Here is a 21,404-nt window from a genome sequence, read left to right on the forward strand (position 1 = left end):
CTTTTCCTTTCTTTCATATTCAAAGCATTGAGACATTCTTGAGAGTATATAAGAAAAAAGAATGGTAACTCCCTACGTCTGCCTATCGCCCCTTGGGGGAAGGGAACCAGGACCCGTCTTTTAAGAATCCATACCGCCCCTCGTACCTTGATGCATAATTCATGAACCTGTCGCGTTCCCACCCTCCCACTTCCCCCGAAGTCCCTTCCGGAAGCCCGGAACCGCTGTCGTGACGGTTCGGCTCCTGCCCTTAGCAGAACCCACCTTCACTTCCGCTGTGGCGTCACATCCCTGGAGGGTCTACCGCGTCCCCGGGCAGAAGCTACTTCCGCCCCTACTTATCGTAACTTCCGCCCTGAGTATGCTTGAGCGCTAGCCGCGCCGGATGTGCTCTAGCCGCTCCCGGAAGTGACTCGACCTTTGCATTTTCCCCCCCTTTCCCCATTGCCGCCCCCCCAACATTGCTATTTCCCTCCCTCCCCCCTTTTCGTTTCCGGCGCTCCCGCCTTCTCTCAGCCGCGGCTCAACTCCGAACCAGTGGGGGGAGGGAGGGAGGGAGGGGGCGTGGAGGAATCGGGGTTCTCGGGAGCACGAGCTGCGGCACCACTTCCGGGTGAGTGTTAGGGGAGGGAGGGAGGGGGCCACCCACTGCCTCGCGCCCCCGCCCTGCGGGTGTCTCGCGCACGATCCGTGCGTGTGAGTGTGTGGGTCTGTCTCGCGCCTAAAGTGCGTGCCCGCGCGCTCGCCTGGCGCTCTCCCCCTCCCCTCGCCCCCTCCGGGTCCTCCCACCGCACTCGGCTCCCTCCTTCCCAGCAAACGCCGCCCCTCCCGCTTTCTGGCTCCGGCTCTGGCGCCGCCGCAGCCGTCGCCGCCGGGTGAGTCTCGCGCCGCTGCAGCCGGCGCGCGCCGAGCTCTCTGCTCCTTCCCCCTCCCCTTTTCCTTGGGGGGGGCGGGGAAGGGGGGGGTCCACGATGGGACTGTACGTGTGTCCGTCCCGGAACCGGAAGTGGTTGTGGAGGAGCGGGCGATGGGGAGGAATGGGGGGGTTTAGGGGGCGGGTGTCTGTCTGGTGGGTGGCAGAGTTCAGCTCCCTGGAGAGGAAGGAGGGGCGTCCCAAAGAAGGGTCTTAGAGGAAGAAGTGGTGGGCGACCTCAGGAGGAGGCGCCCAGGGGCTGTCTCAGGGCAGCGAAGGTGTTTGGGGGACAGCCGGGGTCTCCAGTAGCTAGACCACTGTGCAGGCTGAGGGAGGTACTTCTTGGCGCAGGGCCTTGGGTAGGCAGGGGCGAAGTCCTCGCGGGGGGGCGGGGGAGGCCAGAGGAAGTGCCTGGGCCTGAACTGGCACTGTGCCTGACACAAGGGCTTGTGCATCCCCCCCGGTCCTCAGCTTAGCCTTCTGAGCCAGTCCTTGAGAGGCAGGGACGCTTCTCTTCTTCCAGCTCTTCTGTTCTCTAACCATCCCCACACAACCCCCCCGCCCCCGCCTCCGGTTACCTGCGGCCCCGGGAGACCAAGAAGAACCAGTGTCTGAGCCCAGGGTTGGACCCCACGCACTGGTGGTAGAGTTCATCTTAGTTACTGGGAATTGGATGTATTTCCCTTGTATCCACATAGGGGGTGGCCCTGCACTCCTGTTGTTCTATCCTTGCATCTTTGGATTGTTGGTCGGGGGTCCGCCTGCCTTCTGGACTGAGTGCTGATGGTCAAAGAATTCCTGAGGTTCTCCACAGTTCTCCGGTGGCTGCACCCTTACCGGCCCCTGTAACCCAGACAATTTGTTTACAGAAAGTTCAGGAGCCCTGGAAAGGACAAGGAATAAGACGGCAGGAGGAAGAGAGAGAGAGGGTAAGACAATTTGGGGTTAATGACTTTTCCAGTTTTGGGGGGCGAAGGGGTCATAATCAAATGGCCCTTTTGCGGACAGCGTCACAGAATTGTTAAAGTAATAGCAATTGTAATACTGGTGTTTGCTGTGGGAGAAAAATCAGCCTCTTCGTATTATCTCTTGAGGATACCCAGGAAGTTTTGTGCAGAAAGTTGGCACTGTACCCCATCACCTTCCATTCCCACCAGTACTCAACAAGAATGAGTTGTGAAATGCTCAAGTGAACTCACTAAGCAGTGTTGCATTGTGTCCAAAGGAGAAATTTATTCTGCTTTGGAGATAAATGGGCCCTAGTTGCCAGTGTAGCCTTTGTGGCATAGCTAATGGAATTGCTTTCCCATGTTTGGAACAAGCAGAACTGAGTTTAGAGTGGAGTTTGTATCCTTAACGTTGCATCAGTGTTTGGAGTGGATCTGGTGAGTGATTAGAATCCGTGGCGTGGTGTTATTTGAATTGGACGTGACAGGGTGAAGTTTGGGGGGAAAAAACTGATTCGTGGGTAGTTTGAAGTAAAATGGATAAAACTGTATGGAGTAGACTCCAGAAGTAGCTCTGGAAGAATTCAAAATATGAGGTTTGATGGTGATTGAGTTTTAGGTTGCCTGAAAATGACAATATATCAACCCAAAAGAGTTTGAGTTCAGAGCTTATAATCTTAGAGGTGTCTTCTGAGAACCAATTCCACGCTGGTTTATAAAATTTATTCCCCATAGGTTTCTGAGCCAAGTTGGTGATTAAATATTAGGTGCATATTCCCTCTTCTCCAGACTTTTTTTTTTTTGGTTTGTTTTTTCTTTCCTGCCTCACAATGCACAGATCCGTCAGTTAACAGTGGAATGGGCAGGGCAAGGGGAACCACTATGGCGTTCTTCCTGCAGGGTGCAGGTACAGTGGTCCAGTGGTGCCCAGGGTAGAAGGTGCTGGCTCAGATTGCCAGCTTTGTGGTGGTAGTGGTCCTGTTGGTCTCTTTGGGCATGGTGTGATGGTCTTTCCCAATAGAATTGGGATAAACCTGTTCTCAGTTATTTTGTACTTGGGGGAGTTCACAGTAGGAAGTCCCCAGATCCTATTGGGATGGCCCTTCTTGAATGCCCTTAGGACCTGAGAAAAAGATTTGTTTCCTAACTGAGGAAAAATGGTCCTGTGTGTTAACTCAATTCAAGTCCTTAGCTAATATTGCAATCTTTCTGCAGTTGTGCATTTTGGAACAGTTTTTCTCAATAGAGTGTCTGAGATCCACGTGTCAAGTTCTTTTCCTTTTTTCTTTTTTTTAATTAATTCATTTTTTTAGTTTTGATTGTTGGGTCTTCGTTGCTGCGCGCGGGCTTTCTCTAGTTGCGGCGAGCGCGGGCTACTCTTCGTTGCGGTGCGCGGGCTTCTCATTGCGGTGGCTTCTCTTGTTGTGGAGCACGGGCTCGAGGCGCGCGGGCTTCAGTAGTTGTGGCACGCGGGCTCAGTAGTTGTGGCTCGTGGGCTCTAGAGCGCAGGCTCAGCAGTTGTGGCGCACGGGCCTAGCTGCTCCGCGGCATGTGGGATCTTCCCGGACCAAGGCTCGAACCCGTGTCCCCTGCATTGGCAGGTGGATTCTTAACCACTGCGCCACCAGGGAAGCCCCTCAAGTTCTTTCTGTAGTTGAATTTGAGTTGATTGTTCTTTGCATTTCTCTTTCTTGTTAGTGCTTCTAGTTGGTGATTAGTAAGCTGGGGGCTATAGATCTGATACTTTTGGGTAGTTCATTTATAATTATGTGGTCTCTATGTAATTTCTACTAATTGTCACTAATAGTTCTCATCACATGGAAGTGTTTCTCTAACTCTCCTCAGGAGTACTTTGAGCATTTTATTCTTTTTCTTCTGTGTGTTGTCTCCATCTCAATTCCATGTGCCTTATGAATTTGTTTTAGGGGTTTTATACTCTTCCATCCTCTACCCAAGTAGAAATTTAGGAGAGTCGTAAATTACTCAGAGTCATTTACTGATCTAGGGCCTAAACCTAGATTCTGGAAGCCTTGATTCCTTGGTCCATCCTCTGGCGACTAAATTGGGTTGGTGTATTTCGTGATTTCCTAAAGGTTGGTTGTGTGAGAGAATGTTATTTTCTTGAGAAAAGAAAATCATGCTTTACTTTGGGGGAAAATAATGTAAAAATTGTAAGTACCGGGAAAGAAGTGGTGGTCTTCAGCACTTCTACGAAAACTGCAATGCTGGAGGCAGTGATGTCTTTATCCCTGGACGGCTGGTAGCACTGAGGAAGGATGGACAGATGGACAAAGCTCTGGTGCAAGAGTTCAAGTCCTCCTATGTGTTTCATGGACGTAACTTAATATTGTCTTTTTTTTTCACCTTCTCAGTCTTCCAAGGTTTCTTTTGAGATTGGAAAAGGAGTATGTAGTTCCTGAACCTCTTGAAAGGAAAGTGCTGTCCAACTTAATTATAGTAAACGCCTCTTCTTATTGGAGAACAGCGGAGGCATGGTGCGGTAGTAAAGTTGGAATTAGAACCCAGATTTTCAATCTGCCAACAAAATCTTTCCATCTACTGTGTTTTTCCTTCTTTCCTGAGTTTTGGGGCTATAATAGAAGCCTGCCTCTTCCTTCCCAGTCTAGGGTAAACCCCTTCTGGTTTGTTTTTAATGTGTTGGCATAATCATCAAAACTGATGCTCTGTGGGGAATTTCCTGGTGGCCTAATGGTTAGGATTCGGTATTGTCACTGCCGTGGTCTGGGTTCTATCCCTGGTCGGGCAACTGACATCCCACAAGATATGCGGCGTGGCCAAAATATAAAACAAACAAACAAAAGAAAACTGGCGCTCTGTTTAGAGATGAAGTTTCCCTGTAATATCGTTACTTTCTTCGGGTTTTAAGAATGTTCATATGGGTGTACCTGGATGTCAGGATGGTTTGGTGGGCGTTCCTCCATGCGTGATAGAGAGTTGAAAGGAGAAGTGGTAAAACAACAGTTGGCAGGTATTTGAGTGAGCTGGCGCCAGGGCACCCTGTGACACAACCCCAGGGGGCGCCATTTACATCACATTCTGGCATCAGAACAGTGTTGACCCTTTTTCCGGTGTCATCCTGCAGGCAGATATTGCTTCCAGTTGGGCAAGCAGGGCTCCCCGTGCACCCCCCTTTTGGGCTGACGTATTTATCAGGAGCCCACAGACACGTTTATCATTTTGTCCTAGGAGCAGCTGTGGTTCTGATCTTCAGCTTTGTTCTTTTAAGAACCAAAGCAGAGTGAGAGACTGGGTATCCAGAGAGGTGGAGGGGTCTTTTTTTCTATTTACCCCTTCCAGACAGTCTGGCCTTTTAATTCAGACCCCATCATTCTAAAATCAGTTTTCTTGGTGGCCAGGTGAGGTTTCACTGGATGTGGACAGAGAATACCATCTTTCACTGCATTTTGCTGTCATTGAAAACGTCGTTTTTGGTGTTTGCTTTTTTTTTGGCAGCCATGCTGTGGCTTGTGGGATATTAGTTCCCTGACCAGGGATTGAACCTGGGTCCTTGGCAGTGAAAGTGTGGAATCCTAACCACCGGACCACCAGGGAATTCCCTGAAAACTTCATTGTTGAAAGCATTTATTGAGAACTACCTGAAAAGTATATAGTCCATTTCTGGAAATAGTCTAAATTTTGATTTGTGAATCAAGCCCCAGCATCAGAGAGCATGTACTTAAGTTGGTCTCTTGTAGGACCCTTTCCTAGCTTGCCTTTGGTCCTGGGTTCAGGTCCCTGCTCTGCTATTCACTGTTTGCCTCCAGTTTCCTCATTTGAAAAATGGGTAACACAACATTATAAATCAACTATATTTCAGTAAAATGTTTTTTGAAGAGAAAGAAAAAAGAAAAATAGGGATTGCACTATCCTGCTTCATAGAATTGTTGTGGGATTAAATGGTGTGATGGTTGTAAAGTGCTCAGAACAGTACCTTGAACACAGTGGGCTCTTAATAGATGCTAATGGTGGTGGTGATATTGTCCTCCAAGTCACTTCGTGCCCCTTTGTAACAACCTACAGGCCATGTTTGACTCAGAAACTGCTTCCCCTGAGCCCCTGGCAGGACACTAAGAATGGATGTAGTTTGGGCATGGGGAGGAGCCTTGTTCGCCAGAATCCTGAGGACAGCCTTATTTTCAGGCTCTCACTTCCTCCCTCCTAAATTTTCACATCCGTAATGCGTTTACTTCCTTGTCTCTTTAGGGGGATATTATGATTAGATCCTCCTTTCCTTTACTCTCCAGCCTGATTCTCTACTGCATTTCCACCACAGCCGCCACCCTTGTCGATTTCATGCCTCTCAGCTAGAAGGTTAGAGGGATGGGGGCTGTGGGTCCCAGTCGGAGCCCTTGGCTTGGCTCCCAGGGTCTGTATGTGTAGTCTGCTGCCACTCGGTTCACCAAGTATGGAATTGCCTACTGGGTGATGGGTCCTGTGTTAGAGCCTGGGGGCAGTTCAAGATGTGGCCCCCGCCTCCCCCAAAGCTGGGCAAGATCGGGTCCCCTTACGCTGTGATCTCACTGTTTCTCAACGTCCATTGCCCACGGAGGGCCTGAGGCTCAAGGCCCTTTATAAAGCTGGCAGGGAACTGGGTGGCACCTGTGTGGAGAGTGTCTCGTTTTATTGCGTTTATAACTCGGGGAGCAGGATTTGTCTGTGCCTGACCCTCAGGGCATTTAAAGTTGAGTCTCATTTGTGTGAAGCTGTGGTAGCCGCAGATTTGCTAGTCTGCTTTGCTACTTTTGGGGAAAAATAGGCTGAAATTCAGTTCTGCTTCCCTTTATAGGTTTTATGAAAATTCAGAGTGTTGTTCAATAGAGCAAAAAATGTGATGAGACTTCTGGAGAAGGACCAGGAACACCGTTACATTTAGAGTGAGATCTTTTGCTTCACCTCCTTTGCTGAAGAACTTTCCTGGTTTCCTTAGTCACTGCTTGAGACCCAGTTTCTCTGCCCAGTCTCCCCACCCATCTCTTAGAATCCCTGGTGTCCGCCTCCAGCATGTCCTCAGTGGGGCCATGTGTGTGACCAGGCTACAAGTGACAGCGTCCTGTGGGCCCTTCTGCCCCTCCTGGAGCTTGGCCGCTCTTGGCCCAGAGCAGCACCGCCACCGCGGTGTTAATGTTTATTCCCCCCCTCCTCACTTCCCCTTCCCACCGGTCTCCTCCTCCCGCTTCACCTGCCTTCTGCCAGCCTGGATCTCTCCTGGTCCAGGCTTTTGGGAAGCTACCCTGGACCAGTAGCCTGCAATTAAGCCTCGTTAGGAGAAGCGATCAGAGTATGAAAATGAGTGGTGGGATGCCTGGGTTCCGGACCCATCTGTGACTTGCAACATGATTCTGAGGGATTCCTTTTCTTGCTTCTTATTCTTCCCTCCCCAGGTTTTAAGCTTACTTGTCATCCGCGTACAGAGGAGAACTTGAACTCTTAGAGGTATAGTGTTTGAGAACTACAGAGGAGTCTGGTAATGTGTGTGTGTTCTGACCCACCATTGTCCCTGTTCTAAATCCCTTTAGGTGGAGATCTGGGGTGCTGGTGTTAGAAACAGTCCCCCTTTTTTTTTTGGCCGTGCCATGTGGCTTGCGGGATCTTAGTTCCCCGACCAGGGATTGAACCCGAGCCCTCGGCAGTGAAAGCGCAGAGTCCTGACCACTAGACCGCCAGGAAATTCCCTAGAACCCCTTTTAAAACTGGTAACTCCTAGGTTCTTACTGCTCAGTCCAGTGTGTGTGGTACCCAGTGCAGCATCACAGATGTTCTTAGACCTTGATGGGATCCATGGGGTGTGGGCCCCAGATATCATCTGGTACCCCAAAGACCTTGATTCTGATTCTCGCCAATTTCATTCTTTAATTCTCTTGGGCATTTTGTATTCTGGCCTAGAACCTTTTCAGGCTACAGGGAACTATAGACATGTCAGTTGGAACCCTTGAAATTTTTTATTTCAAGGAAGATGGATTTGAGGGATGAAAGGAGAGGAACAATGATAGGTACCCTGGCTGTTTTCAAGCCGACCGGTGATCTGCTTTGTGTGGGCCTTGGGCCCATGCCTTCCTCTCTCATGACTTCAATTTCTCTTTTTGTCAGCAAAAGAAAGAAATACCAATTCTGTTTATTTGGGGTACAGGAAACATTGTGTGGGTAAATGAGATGTGTGTAAGTTCTTTCACCAGCATCTGAACTGGGATAGCCTCTGTTGGATGGGGATATAGTGGTGAGTGGCTCTGACCAAAGGGACTAATATGCTAGATCCTGAGGTCTTGACTACTCATTCCCAGCCCTGTGGGAAGAGACCAGGAGCGCCTCAGCGCCCCTTCCCCATTGCTCAGCTGCTTCAGATTATTCCTGAGTGTGATGTGGTCTCGTTTCCTTCTTCAGGTAGAATGGAAGAATCTCACTTCAATTCTAACCCGTACTTCTGGCCTTCCATCCCCACGGTCTCAGGACAGGTAGGTGGTGTTTGGTTTTTTGCTCCTGCTCCACTGTGTACTTTTTTCAGCTCTGAGTAGCAGGTTCTATTACCGTGGACACTGAAGCAAGATAAATCCCATGCTGTTTCGCCAGGCCCCCTATCGTTGAGAATTACACAGGGTTTCTGTTCAGCCTCTCTCTGGAAGCACAGACATTAACCACCCGCCTTGTGACCCCCACAGAGGACGGACAGTGCGAGGTGCCGAGGGAGCGGACCGCCTCGGGACTCTCCCTCAGAGGCCGCTGTCCCGTTCCTTTCCTTTCAGATCGAGAACACGATGTTCATCAACAAGATGAAGGATCAGCTGTTGCCAGAGAAGGGCTGTGGGCTGGCTCCGCCCCACTACCCTGCCTTGCTGACAGTGCCTGCCTCGGTGTCCCTGCCCTCGGGCATCAGCATGGACACGGAGTCCAGGTCCGAGCAGCTGACCCCGCACAGCCAGGCGTCCGTTACCCAGAGCGTCACGGTGGTCCCTGTGCCGTCGACAGGACCGGTGACCGCTGGTGAGCACCATCGCGCTTCTCCGGTCTGAGGCGCTGGTCCTCCGTGATCAGTACCCCAGGCTGGAGGGCGCCAAGGACACGGGGAGTGGGGTGTGTGTTTGATTGCTCAATCAGAGTTCTGTTAAGTGCCTGCTGTGTGCCTAGCAATGCGCTAGGCATTGTGGGCGATACAAAGAAGTAGAAGATGCGGTCCCTGCCTTTGAGGAGGTGACATTCTTTCCTTCTCTGAATCAAGGAGTCTCCTGTTCTCAGAGGTGGAGAAGAGAAGGGAGTCAATCAAGGGGTAAATCTCACTGTTACCGGGGGCGGGGTGGGGACAGGGGTTAGGAGACCATTGTTTTTCTACAGGGTTTGGGGTTTCCTGTATACTCTGGGCGGGGGGGGCGGTGGTGAGGGGTTAAGTAGACAGTGATCTGGGGAGAATGACGTAGGACTGGGATCAGGGCTGGGCAACGTGACACCATCTCCTTTTTCTCACAATCCTAGGTCCCGGCTTGGTTATCGCATCCCCCTCAGGCTCCCTCGTGACCACAGCCTCGTCAGCTCAGACCTTCCCCATTTCGGCTCCCATGATTGTCTCAGCTCTTCCCCCTGGCTCACAAGCCCTGCAGGTGGTCCCTGACCTCTCTAAGAAGGTAGCATCGACCCTAACAGAGGAAGGAGGCGGCGGCGGCGGTGGCGGTGGCACTGTGGCCGCTAAGCCCCCCCGGGGCCGAAAGAAGAAGCGGATGCTGGAATCGGGGCTGCCCGAGATGAACGACCCTTACGTCCTCTCCCCTGAGGATGACGATGACCATCAGAAAGACGGCAAGACCTACAGGTAAGGATCAGAGCCGGGGCAGGATGGGGCGCGGCTCTCTCAGCTTCCCTGCCCCCACGGGGCTCTGCGCTCTGGCAGCTTCCACCTCAGATCCACGTGCATGTCAGGTGTTCTGTTGAGGGGTGGGAAGGTGGAGCTTCTGGCCCTTCTCTGGCTCCTCTTCCCCAGGATGCAGGCCCATTTCACCCCTTCCTTTTTTGAGGTCTTCAGCATTGACTTATTTTGGGGTGACGTAATGGAATTTCTCTCTTGTAATGAGGCTTTAGACTGGGTTTGAGACTCTTGTCTCCAGCTCCTTTTTGGTTTCTACATTTTCCATTCCTATTTTTCCAAGAAACATTTCTGGTAAGCCCCTAACCTTAACCGGCGTGCTATCCACCGGTTCTTGGGCCGTATTTGAGCATTGAGCCTGCCTGACCCTGCATGGTTGGGATGATGGGAGGGGTCTGTATAAAAAGGTGGAACGAATAGGATACCTCCCCTTCCCCCCTGTGGAATATATGCTTGTGAAACGGCTGTTTGCTCACTTTCTCATTCATGGAAGTTCTTTTGATCCTCCACTTCCTTTAAGTCGTCCATTGCCAAAAAGCATTATAAGCATATTTGCATGTGGTACTATACAAAAATAATTACATATCTAAACTCCCTGCCCTTTGAAAGGTGGAAATCTTTTAATCCCTTTGAGAACCGTCAAGGGCCCTAGTGGGTTTGGGGAGTCTGGTCCCAGTGTACAGAGTGGAATAACCACCGTCACAGCTTTGACGCAGACAGGGGTAGATGTGCATGGCTGGGAGACTGGGTCTGTCCTTAGTGTACCGAGATGGGCAATGTTGTTCCCATTTTAGGAGCGAAGGGAACTGCGGCACAGGAAATGGACAGAGCCTTGGGCTCATGGATTCAGTTCCCGGCTCCACCACGAACTTGCTGTGTGACCCTGGGCAAGTCCTTTCCCCCTCTCTGGGCCTCAGTTTCCTCATCTGTAAAATGGGGAGAATTCTGTTTATGCCTCCCAGTTGTTGGGAGTATATATCAAATGAGATTTGAAATGTTGGGAACTTCGAAAGAGATGAGAAATAGTCATCATTTAGCATTTACTTTTATGTGTTGTACACTTCTACCATGGAGAGTTCAGAGCGTTTAAATCCGTCTTTGTAAGTCAAAATGAGGGGAGTGTTGCTATGCAGAAAGTATTGAGCACTGCAGAATTCCAGCTCGTAATCTGAAAGTTCACTGCAGCTTTATTATTACAGGTGTACCCCACTTTACACAGTAAAAGTGTTCCTGAACAATGTTTACATCATATCATATTATAAAGGTACTTGACAAGTTTGGTTCATTTAAAGGTATCATTCCATAAAATGAAAATCCCTTTTAAATTTATTTTGTAGAAATTTGGGTTTCTATGTGTTGGCTTAAAGTGAGGTCATTGTGACATGGAGCTACACCTGAACAAGACCGGTTGTTGCAGGATCGGGGGGAGGGCCCCCCGACACTCTGTAGGGCCCTTCACATGGATCAGCGCCATCTGGTTCTGCCGAGGTTTCTCTCTCTCTGTCTTCCGGACCCACATTAAAGCTATTTCTGGACTTCCCACACTGTGCATGTGCACAGAAATGTGAATATACAACTGGAGGGCAGCCCTGATAGGATTTTCCACACACTACCTCCAGGTGACTAAAGAGAACTCTGAATTTAAGGGGGACTGATGATGTTATAGGTAAACGGAATTTCTTCAGAAACTCAGAACTCTGAGGCTCCAAAGGAATTTTTTAATCACGAAGAATCCCTGTTTTGATGCGGGTGTGGGTCAACCACATCCATTCCTGTGGTCTGTGGCATTTGACTGGGTATTGGGGGAACTGGGTTCTTTTTCTCTGGGCAAGTCAACTTATTTCTAGTAAAATTTGAAGACCAATCGTGGCCCTCATCTATCCTGTGGAAATGTTTTGAGGGAAAATCAGAGTATCTGAAAGTGTTTTTGAACATCTTAGGGAGAAAAGGGTTGATAACTCAATTCAAAGCGGTTACTGTAACCAAGGCCATTGCCTTGCATGCCTCCAAGGGAGCGCCCTTGTGGTGTCGGGTGTGAGTGGTGCCCCCTGGAGCTGTGCGCCCAGCGACTCGGCCGCTGCCCACGGCCACAGCTCTCCTAATCGGGTTTCTTTCCCGGCACCTGACACCTTGCATTAGGCTTGTACTTATTTGGCTTCTCTGTAGTTTTAGTGTTTAAGCATTTCTGGCAGATGATAGGATGGTCCAGCTTCCCCCTGGATACCTCTAGTGTGAGGAGTCTTAAGGTTAGGTGAGAATGAATCACTCTTCGCCCTTTGGCAGATTGCTTTACCTTTCTGAGCCTCGGTGCTCCTTTCTGTAGAACAGGGATAGCACTTGTCAGGTGGTTTTAGGGAGCGGAAACAATGTGTTTAAAGGACCTAATTGGAGCCCGGCAGTATCAGGCACAACAACAGGTGGCAACTATTACTACCGTTATTATTATGTTGTTATTATGATTATCCTTATTATACTCATACCTCTGGAGACAGCTCATTTTGTTGCCAGTCCATTATTGATGAGTTTAAGTTTTGCAGATTCTTCCCTAGTTGAAAACTTTGAAGAAGAGGGTTATTTTCTCTTCTATAATTAATTTCAGGTTAAGGGGTGCAGTTATGTGTTCAGCATTCACAGGCAAACTAATGAGGTTTTGTTTGAGCTAAAATCATTCCACCTGTCTGAGAAATCTTAGTGGAGGGAAGTTATTTTGTAACTCTAGTGCAGTTCCTCTCCAAGTGACAATGTGTCTAGTTTTCTAACCTCAGTTTTAGTGGAATATATAGTAGCATGAGCTCATTCATCACTGGTGCTGCTAACATTAACGCAGTTTTATTGTTAGAGAATGCTTGGCTTACCATTGACTATCCTGGGTGTTTGCTGGCCCTTTTGGGGGGTTATTTATCTCTCCATTTTACAGACCAGAAAATTGAGGTCTAGATTGATGAGCAAGCCTGTAGCTGAACCCTGAGTAGAGCCCCGGTGTCCAGACTTCCATTGGCTGTGTCCTTTGGACCCTGCTAACTATAAACAGAACCTCCCACCCTCGCCCACAGTGGTTGGGCGTCCCAGACAACAGCCAGGGGTTGGTAAACAGGTAATGGGATTTCTTTCAGAATTATCAAGTGACTAGAGAACTAGAAATGGGCCTCAATGATTGCATTTTTAATGGCAGCATTAATACAGGAACCATACCCCCAAGTAACAGTGGTCTCTTCTTCTCTGAGGAGCTCAGAGTTCTTTTTAGTCTGCATCTCAGTTATTCTCTGAATATTCTCTTGGGATCAGGAAAAAAGCAGAAGTCACCTTTCGCCATCCTAAGCCCCTCTTAGAGAAGTTGGGGGAGACCCAGAGAAGAGGGACTTGCCCAGTTGCCTGGCTTCTAGGCTGCGGCGCTTGCTACCAGCCCACACTGTGTGCTGGTGAGTTGTTCGAGTGATAGGGTTCCAGCTCACGTACAGATAGCTTTCGCCCAGTGAAGTCCGAATCGTTGTGACTTATCTTGCCCACAGGCCTCCTTATTTGATATTGTTGGGCAGTATCAGAGCAGGAAGAAGGATTACCAGCTCAGATGATGCATGACAGTATATTCAGATGATACCGTTGTCAGCCCGAAGTGCTGGCAGTGTGCTAGGAAAGGAAGCTCAGTATTTTGCCAGTCTTTTTCTCCTTAATATTTGAGGGGTACAACCCACTCCAGCAGTTACGTCGGCTCATTGCGGAAGTCATTCTCACTTGATTGCCAAGGGGCTGGGGGCTGGGGGGAGTCGGTGGGACATCAGATACAGAGCAGAGGCCAGACATATGGTTTGGGAAAGCCCCCTCCACAGAATCCTGATAATTCTTCACCTCATCCCTCTAGAAATCACTGGCAAAAAGGAGAAAGTCTGAGAGAAGACAATTATCTGAGGAGACAGAAAAGTCCTCTGAGAAATCTAGTCAGTTTGTCCTCATTGTCACCTCAGGAGCTTGAGGATTACCTGAGGGATGTACTTTCTCCACGGGAGACTGGGGTAAAGGGTTCCTTAAAAGTCTGAAGTCAAGTTACAGGCAGAAGGAAAACAGAAGTTAGGTGATATTCCTGGTCTGGTGAAAGCCATGTCAGCCCAGGGCCTGTAATGAGATTTTCCTGTCTTACCTGGTTGAATTCTTGTTTATGTACACACTTAGGGAGTCCAGGCATTCAGCAATCACTTATTAAATACTTGTGTTGGGCTGTATTAGAAGTGCAGGCTGTAAAGATAGATAAAATAGAGCTCCTCCTCTCGAGGGCCTCGCGCTGTCGCTGGAATAGAAGAGAGATCAGATAGGCTGGCATCTTTGGAAGTGGCGGGGCGGGTTCAGCAACGCCCTCTCAGTGGGCAGGGCCGTAACCGCTGCCCTCCCTTGGCCCAGGTGCCGGATGTGCTCCCTGACGTTCTACTCGAAGTCGGAGATGCAGATCCACTCCAAGTCACACACCGAGACCAAGCCCCACAAGTGCCCGCACTGCTCCAAGACGTTCGCCAACAGCTCCTACCTGGCCCAGCACATCCGTATCCACTCGGGGGCCAAGCCCTACAGTTGTAACTTCTGTGAGAAGTCCTTCCGCCAGCTCTCTCACCTCCAGCAGCACACCCGGTAAGGCTGCTCTCAGTCTCCGCCTGACTCCGTGCCGTGGACCCCTCACCCCGAGGCCACGTGGCCCACGCCTCCTCTTTTCTCCACATGTTTTCTTTTGTCCCTTTCAACTCTGCCCTTTGGGAGCCTCGATTCTCTCCCACTGCTGTCTGTGAAAACTAAACTACATATCCCTGCAGCTTGGGGGTGGTGCCTGGAAAATTGTGCTCTCCGGTCCCAAAGTCTGGAACGATTTGTGTGGCTTCTCTCTGTGTCTGTGTTTGGAAGTCTTCTGCAGAGCAGGCCCTGCTTTTACTATATGCTTCAGTTCAGAGCCAAGGTGTGCATTCAACCTCAGGTCCATGGGGAACAGGCGGTGTTGGTCTTTGTTCAAATTACTGTTTGGAAGCGGGGTGTCTGTGGTGAGTGTGTAACCTTGGCACAAAGCAGAGGGCTGACGAGACCGAAATCTTTGAGGTTACAGGAGCCAGGGGTGCAGCTCTTCATCATCTCACTGCCATTCTAGCCACCGACTTAAGATCAGCAGCAACCTAGATGTGGGTGTCCTCTTCACGAGCCTCTCCAGGCCGGCGTGGGTTTGAGGGGGAGGGAGGAGGGGTACTCTCATCCGTCAAGCAACATCATTTCACCCAGCGGAGAGCTGAGCCCGTGGTGTCGAACCGCTCCCTCCTCCCCCCTTCCCTCCTCTCCTCTCCGGCAGGATCCACTCCAAGATGCACACGGAGACCATCAAGCCCCACAAGTGCCCGCACTGCTCCAAGACCTTCGCCAACACCTCCTACCTGGCCCAGCACCTCCGTATCCACTCGGGGGCCAAGCCCTACAACTGTTCCTACTGCCAGAAGGCCTTCCGCCAGCTCTCCCACCTCCAGCAGCACACACGGTAAGGGAGAGTGGCGGGCTACTGCCCCCGCCCCGCTGGCATGCCCTCCCCACCCCCGCCCCGGACACACACAACAACCCGCATGCGGGGGGCGGGGGAGAGACCCGGCTGGAGGAGAGAGCTGGCCGGAGGAGAGCACAGCTGGCATCTGGGAGGAAGACCAAGCAAGACTGGAGACACAAGTGGACGCTCAGAGAGCCTTTCTGGGGCAGAAGTAGCGCCGAGGAGACACAGTGACTGTGGGACATTCCCTGATCCGAGGGAGGAGGAAACTCACTGGGAGCAGAGCCGACGTTTCCTTCCCTCGTTTCCCTCCCTGGAGACACCTGTGCACACATCCTGCAAGATTCTCTCCTCGATGCCAAAGCAGGGCCATTTGGTTGGAGAAGACCCTCCCTCTAGCCCTTAGGGCACCGATTATGAACGGGAGATATAATCAGATTTCAGCTGGGTACCAACCCAGCGACACCTACAGCACCAAGCAAGGCTCCAGGGGATGCCAGGAGTACAGATGAGAACAAAGCGCAGCGTAAATATTCACAGAGAACTGGCAAATGAAGCGAAAATGCTCCCCCTCTGTAAGGATGCGCACTTTGTCCCGTGAATCTGGAGTGGCTCGGAGGTGAGCCTGCTTCCTGGAAGAGCTGATGGTCTCCTTCAGTGGGATCTCAAGTTGAGCTGGAGTCCAGACTCCTGCTGGCCACAGGTCTCCTCTCCCGGCTGCTTCTGGAGGTGGCGATCCCTCTTAAAGTGGTCCGACAGCTTGCTTCTCGAAGAGGAGGAATCGGGCTTTCCTCACAAGGAGACGTGTCCTGCAAGGTTTTCAGGATTTTATACCCGGGATCTCGAAAAGCACCTGGTCACAGAGATGCTTCTGAAGTCCCTGCCGAGGAGCAGGGGTCCGCCGACCTTCAAGTCCTTGGCTCGTCTTAGCAGAGGGCCCTATAGTGTTTGGAAAGAGGTCAGATCAGTACTAAACTAGGCATTTCCTGCCGTTAGGGGCTGAGCCGGGAAAAGCCCCAAGGAGCTTCCACCAGCATCGTTGCTGCCGCCCTTCACAGTTCACATAACTCTGTGCTTTTCTTTGACCCCAGAACTTTCTCTGCGACTGGTGCTAATAAGGCTGAGGGGGTAGTTTCTGGCTGTATGTTGGGGGCCAAGGGAGAAGTGTTATGTGTTTCTTTTTTCTCGCCGTGTGTTTTATCTCACGTTTCTGAACTCTCGTGAGAGCCGGTGACTGTAGGAGCTGCCTTGGCTGCCAGATCGTGGCCTCCCTGCGCCTTGGCTGCCAAGCCCCCGGCCCTACCCCAGCAGAGAGGAGCCCAGCTTGAGCGGAGTGGTGCGGGCAGCGAGCAGCAGTCGGGCCCGCTGGCCTGAGCCGGCGTCTCCTGGAGGCCCACCCTGTGCTCCCAGAGGAGGCCTGTTAAGGCGCTGGTCCCTGAGCGGCCTTGCTGATGTCCTTCCCCTTTCTTCTTCTCTCGTCCCGTGCAGAATCCACACCGGGGATAGGCCGTACAAATGTGCACACCCGGGCTGCGAGAAAGCCTTCACACAGCTCTCCAACCTGCAGGTAGGTGTTCCACCCTCCACACGAGGCCTTGAGTCTAAGACTTGGGGTCACAGTGCCGTTTGACTAGTACAGTGGTTCTCAGACTTCTTCAGGACGCTTTACATTCTTAATAGTTACTGGGGAGCCCAAAGAGCTTTCGTTGATGTGGGTAACACCAAATTACGTAGACATTATGAAACTGAAAAACTATTTAGTAATTTGTTTAAAAATAACAAACCCCATTGTACATTAACATAAATAACATATCTCTTAACCTCCCTCCCCGCAAAAAGAAGTTTAGTGAGAAGAATGGCATTGCTTTATGTTTATGCACGTTTCTCTAATGTCTGGCTTACTAGAAGATGGAGAGAGTCTCTTATCTGCTGCGTTCAGTCTTTACGATATTACACATCATGTAATCTCTATATAGTCATGAAAGAATGAGAGTGAAAAGGCAAACAGTGTCTTATTATTATTATTATTATTTTGAAAATAGTTTTGACCTTGTGGGCCCCCGAAAAGGTCTTGGTGTTCCCTAGCAATCCCCACGCCTCCCTGTGAGAACCACCGGACTAGTGGGACCAGGTGTAGCCGCCATCCTGACTTGAAGGATCCTGCGGGATGCTGCTTCCCTTAGCTGGTAGCGTCTGAAGTTTCATTTGAAGCAATTTCTGTTGCCTTTGGACGGAAGAGAACCCAGGAGGCCTGGCACCCAGTCCAGGGCTTTCCATTAAGGTCAAGGAGGCAGGAGGGCAGAGTCTGACGCACCCATCCTGATTTCTCCTTATTTTCTCAGTCCCACAGGCGGCAGCACAACAAAGATAAACCCTTCAAGTGCCACAACTGTCACCGGGCGTACACAGACGCAACCTCGCTGGAGGTGCACCTGTCCACGCACACAGTGAAGCATGCCAAGGTGTACACCTGCACCATCTGCAGCCGGGCGTACACGTCGGTGAGCACTCGGAGCCCCCCTCCCCTTCCCCGCAAGCGGCTTCACCCCGCCTTTCTGGTAAAGAGCTGCCGCAGTGAATACACCCCATCCCTTGCTCCAACTTGCCAGGATCAGTAAAGAGAACAGAAATTGAAAAGACCCAGAGCTGAGGAATTTGGGGGATGCCTGGTCCCTTAAGCCTATAGCGATTGCTCAGCAGTGATTCTTCATTTTACTTAGACATAGGACAAAAGAAAGCGTCTTGAAATTGTGAGAGACGAGAGATTTCAGTTAGATGTTCTCCGTTAGACTCCAGAAGAAGGTGGTCAGGTTGTTCCATTCAGAGATCTTTGAGAAAGTGACAGCTTTCCCCGTGCCAGTTGAATGCCCACGGTTACCCTAAAGTTCCCCCCCACCCTTGCCCACCCGGTGCGAGCACTGAAAGTGGCTCACGGGGAGAACCTGCGTGGCTCCAGAGCACCTCTGTATAAGCGTCGTTCTGTTCAAGGTAACAGCCCAGGGTGCTGGTTACAGGGAGCTTCCTTCCTTCTCTTCCTTCCCTCAACCCCTCTTCCATCCCCCTCAGGAAACGTACCTGATGAAGCACATGCGCAAACACAACCCTCCTGATCTCCAGCAGCAGGTGCAGGCGGCGGCGGCAGCGGCGGCGGTGGCCCAGGCCCAGGCCCAGGCCCAAGCGCAGGCTCAAGCGCAGGCCCAAGCGCAGGCCCAGGCCCAGGCCTCCCAGGCTTCGCAGCAGCCACAGCAGCAGCCGCCACAGCCTCCGCACTTCCAGTCCCCGGGGGCGGCCCCCCAGGGCGGGGGTGGCGGGGACAGCAACCCCAATCCCCCGCCCCAGTGCTCCTTCGACCTGACCCCCTATAAGACGGCAGAGCACCACAAGGACATCTGCCTCACCGTCACCACCAGCACCATCCAGGTAGAGCACCTGGCCAGCTCGTAGAGACCTGTGCTGCCGTCCCCCGGGGAGAGGGGAAAGAGGCTCTGGTCCCTTCTTTCTCCAGCTCCTCTTGGTGGGAAAAGTCCTCTTCTTCCTTGACAGGCCACGGCTCCATCTCCTTGGGCCTCAGGCATGGCCTTCTCTCACAGGATACCATCCTTATTGTCTCAGCTCCTCTTCCGAAGGAACGTCAGCCCTCCTGAATGGCAGAGGAGTACTGAGCTGGCCGCGTAATCCAGCAGCCTCCCGCCTAAGCGTAGCTTTTAACATTGGGGGTTGGTGCTCAGGGGAGGGGTTTGCTATGACCTCATAGAGACTTTTCCAGCGTGGGCACTTACTCTCTCCTCACCCTCGTAATCCTCCAAGCTCGGGCTGACAGAGGACTAGAGGCTGGCACTCCCAGACGTCAGAGGAGGGAGCCCTAAATGCAAGCAGCCTCCTGTTCTGTTCTTGCCTGCGAAAGAACAGAGGTTCCTCCCGTGCCCCTGTCCCTGGGAGCCGTTTTCTTCCCCTCATGATCTCACCTCACTTCCTACCTGATGCTGGAGGGAGGTCTGGGGCGGGTCAGACCCCCTTTATTTGTAAAGGGGCGAGGGCCGAGATGTGGTCCCCAAGGGGCCGGAGATCCCCAAAATGGCCGACGGTGGCTTAGAAGTGTGGGCTATGGTTTTCCTTGGAGCCTCTCCCCTCTCTGCCAGCCGAGGCCCTGTGCTCAGTCTCCCCGTCCCCAACCTAAGGAGCTGCGGGTTCTTTATGAAACCCCACAATAAGGGGGCTGCAGAGAAGGGAGAGTTCGGGGCAGATGCAAGGACTGGACTTAGCTCCCTAGGTGCCGCGGTCAGTTGCCGGACACGGATTTATATATAAATATATATATATAAATATATATATACCCACTCATCACGGCCATCTTTGTTGTAACCATTTCTGTGTTTATAAATGCATTATCTCTGAGAATTTTCATATTTGATGTTTTGTTTATTTTTGTCCCTTTTGTTTTTCTCCACCCTGTCTTCTGGCCAATGGCATTTTTATTTCCTTTGGTCTTTTTTTTTTTTTTTTTTTTTTAATCATGGCAGATTTCAGAGAAAAGAGAAAATGGAAAAAAAAATCAGGAAACCAGTTGTTATAAAGTAATTTAAAATGAGGAAAAAAAGAAAAACTTATGTACAAAACCAAGGGGTGTTTTTAGAACCTTGTATAGAAATAAATTCGTGTAAAAGGATCAGAGGCAGTGGAGCTACTGATGTGAGTATAAGCGTGGGAAACAGCTATCTGGGGAGACGTTCAAGGCCAGTACTAAGGATTTACAGTAGAGTGTGCGAACGCTAAGAACGAATGCTGTGTGATGGGGCTGTGTGTGTATCCCTAGCCATAGAAGGGCACAACTTTGAAATTTCTGAAGTGAAATCTTGCTTTATGAGGGTTCCTACATACAAATCCTGCTGTGAGGACTGTTGTCTAAGGTGTAAGAGCAGGGTTGCAGTCGTGTGTTAGCAAGACACCTCGAAGCTCTCCCTATCCAGGAAATGGAAGCACGGCCTCCTGGAAGGACCTGCACTGCTGCCAGAGCATCCGTGGGCTCAGTGCTAATTCCAGCTGGCATATCCTGTGGCACCTAAAACCAGAGGCTTCCAGTGGTGGAACCCATAACCGGGATTGAAGAACGACACAGGACAGTTGTGCTGAGGGGTAGAGCATGGGCGGGAAACCTGGACTTCCGCCCTGGCTCTCCCATCGACCAGTGTCGGCCGCAATGCTGCTTCAGCTGTTAAGTGAAGGGATTGGGCTAGATCACCTCCAAGATTCCTTTCTGAAAATTAAAAATCTTTAAGCACTGAAGAAGTCGTGACAAAGCTCCCACGTCTGACAACGTGGCCATCCTGTGTGGGACTGCTGGGCAGCCATGCTCGTTAGCTGGTGGCGTGTGGATAGGCAATGGAGTAACACCTCTTAGCTTAGGGCTCTGGCTCTCGTGTGGGCATCCAAGATAGTCTCAGTCTGTGGTGTGACGCTAACGACTGTATCACATATGACCAAACGTGCAGTGTGTGTTAGTTTCCTGCATATTTACTACTTTTCCCCCTGTTCTCACCAACTGTTGAATTGACATTGAGAGCCCTACCTTCATCACAGGTATTATTACAACCAGCATCTCTTTTGAAGGGTTCCCTCACACTTCAACAGCAACAACCCTATGAAGTAAGCAGTGTTCCAGGCATTTGATAGAGAAGGACATAGGCACGGAGATTAAATTATCCAATGGCCTGCCGCTTGCAATTAGAGGGACGTCTTCTAGATTCCATCGCTCTATCTACCACCTGCTCAGTAGTAAACCTGGGGTTTCACCTTGCCCTTTTTTACATATTTGAGCTAAATTATGTGGCTGAAATGTTTCACTGAAAACCTGCCATGTGGGCGTTCCCTGGTGGCCTAGTGGTTAGGATTTTGGGCTCTCACTGCTGCCACCCGGCTTCACTCCCTGGTGGCTTCGCTCCGTGGTCGGGGAACAACCCACAAGCCACGGCACAGTCAAAAAAAAAACCAAAACAAAACCCCAAAACCAAAACCTGCCATGTGACATTAATACTTAAGAACGCGTGATTAGGGGTGACAATGATCTCCAAAACTCTCTGGCTCTGGGCGTTGAGTTCTGCGTCCCTGGTGTGGTGGCGGGCTGCCGTGCACTTGGTGACTTTCCATCCGGACGAGGAGCGTAGTTGTCGCTGTGAT

The 21,404-nt window shown here is 50.9% G+C and overlaps 1 protein-coding gene across 18 annotated transcripts; it reads left to right on the forward strand.

The window, feature by feature from the left end:
- The first annotated feature begins 406 nt into the window (after positions 1–406).
- ZNF384 (zinc finger protein 384) lies at positions 407–19,628 on the forward strand. Of its 18 annotated transcripts, none has more exons than XM_082420241.1 (15): positions 407–613; positions 1,783–1,842; positions 6,126–6,192; positions 6,668–6,755; positions 7,263–7,314; positions 8,260–8,330; positions 8,619–8,856; positions 9,092–9,139; positions 9,343–9,676; positions 10,522–10,614; positions 14,120–14,344; positions 15,045–15,227; positions 16,719–16,797; positions 17,573–17,731; positions 18,297–19,628. In XM_082420241.1, the coding sequence occupies exons 6-15, from the start codon at positions 8,265–8,267 to the stop codon at positions 18,672–18,674; spliced, it is 1,803 nt and encodes a 600-aa protein (XP_082276367.1). In that variant the 5' UTR covers positions 407–613; positions 1,783–1,842; positions 6,126–6,192; positions 6,668–6,755; positions 7,263–7,314; positions 8,260–8,264; the 3' UTR covers positions 18,675–19,628. The 18 variants fall into 18 exon arrangements, with proteins under 18 accessions (XP_082276367.1, XP_082276362.1, XP_082276369.1 ...); XM_082420239.1 differs by lacking the exon at positions 407–613 and adding an exon at positions 620–875; XM_082420236.1 differs by lacking the exon at positions 6,126–6,192.
- The last annotated feature ends 1,776 nt before the right edge of the window (positions 19,629–21,404 follow it).

The sequence above is a fragment of the Balaenoptera physalus genome, assembly GCF_965194825.1.
Source record: "Balaenoptera physalus genome assembly, chromosome: 13".
Classification (NCBI taxonomy): domain Eukaryota; kingdom Metazoa; phylum Chordata; class Mammalia; order Artiodactyla; family Balaenopteridae; genus Balaenoptera; species Balaenoptera physalus.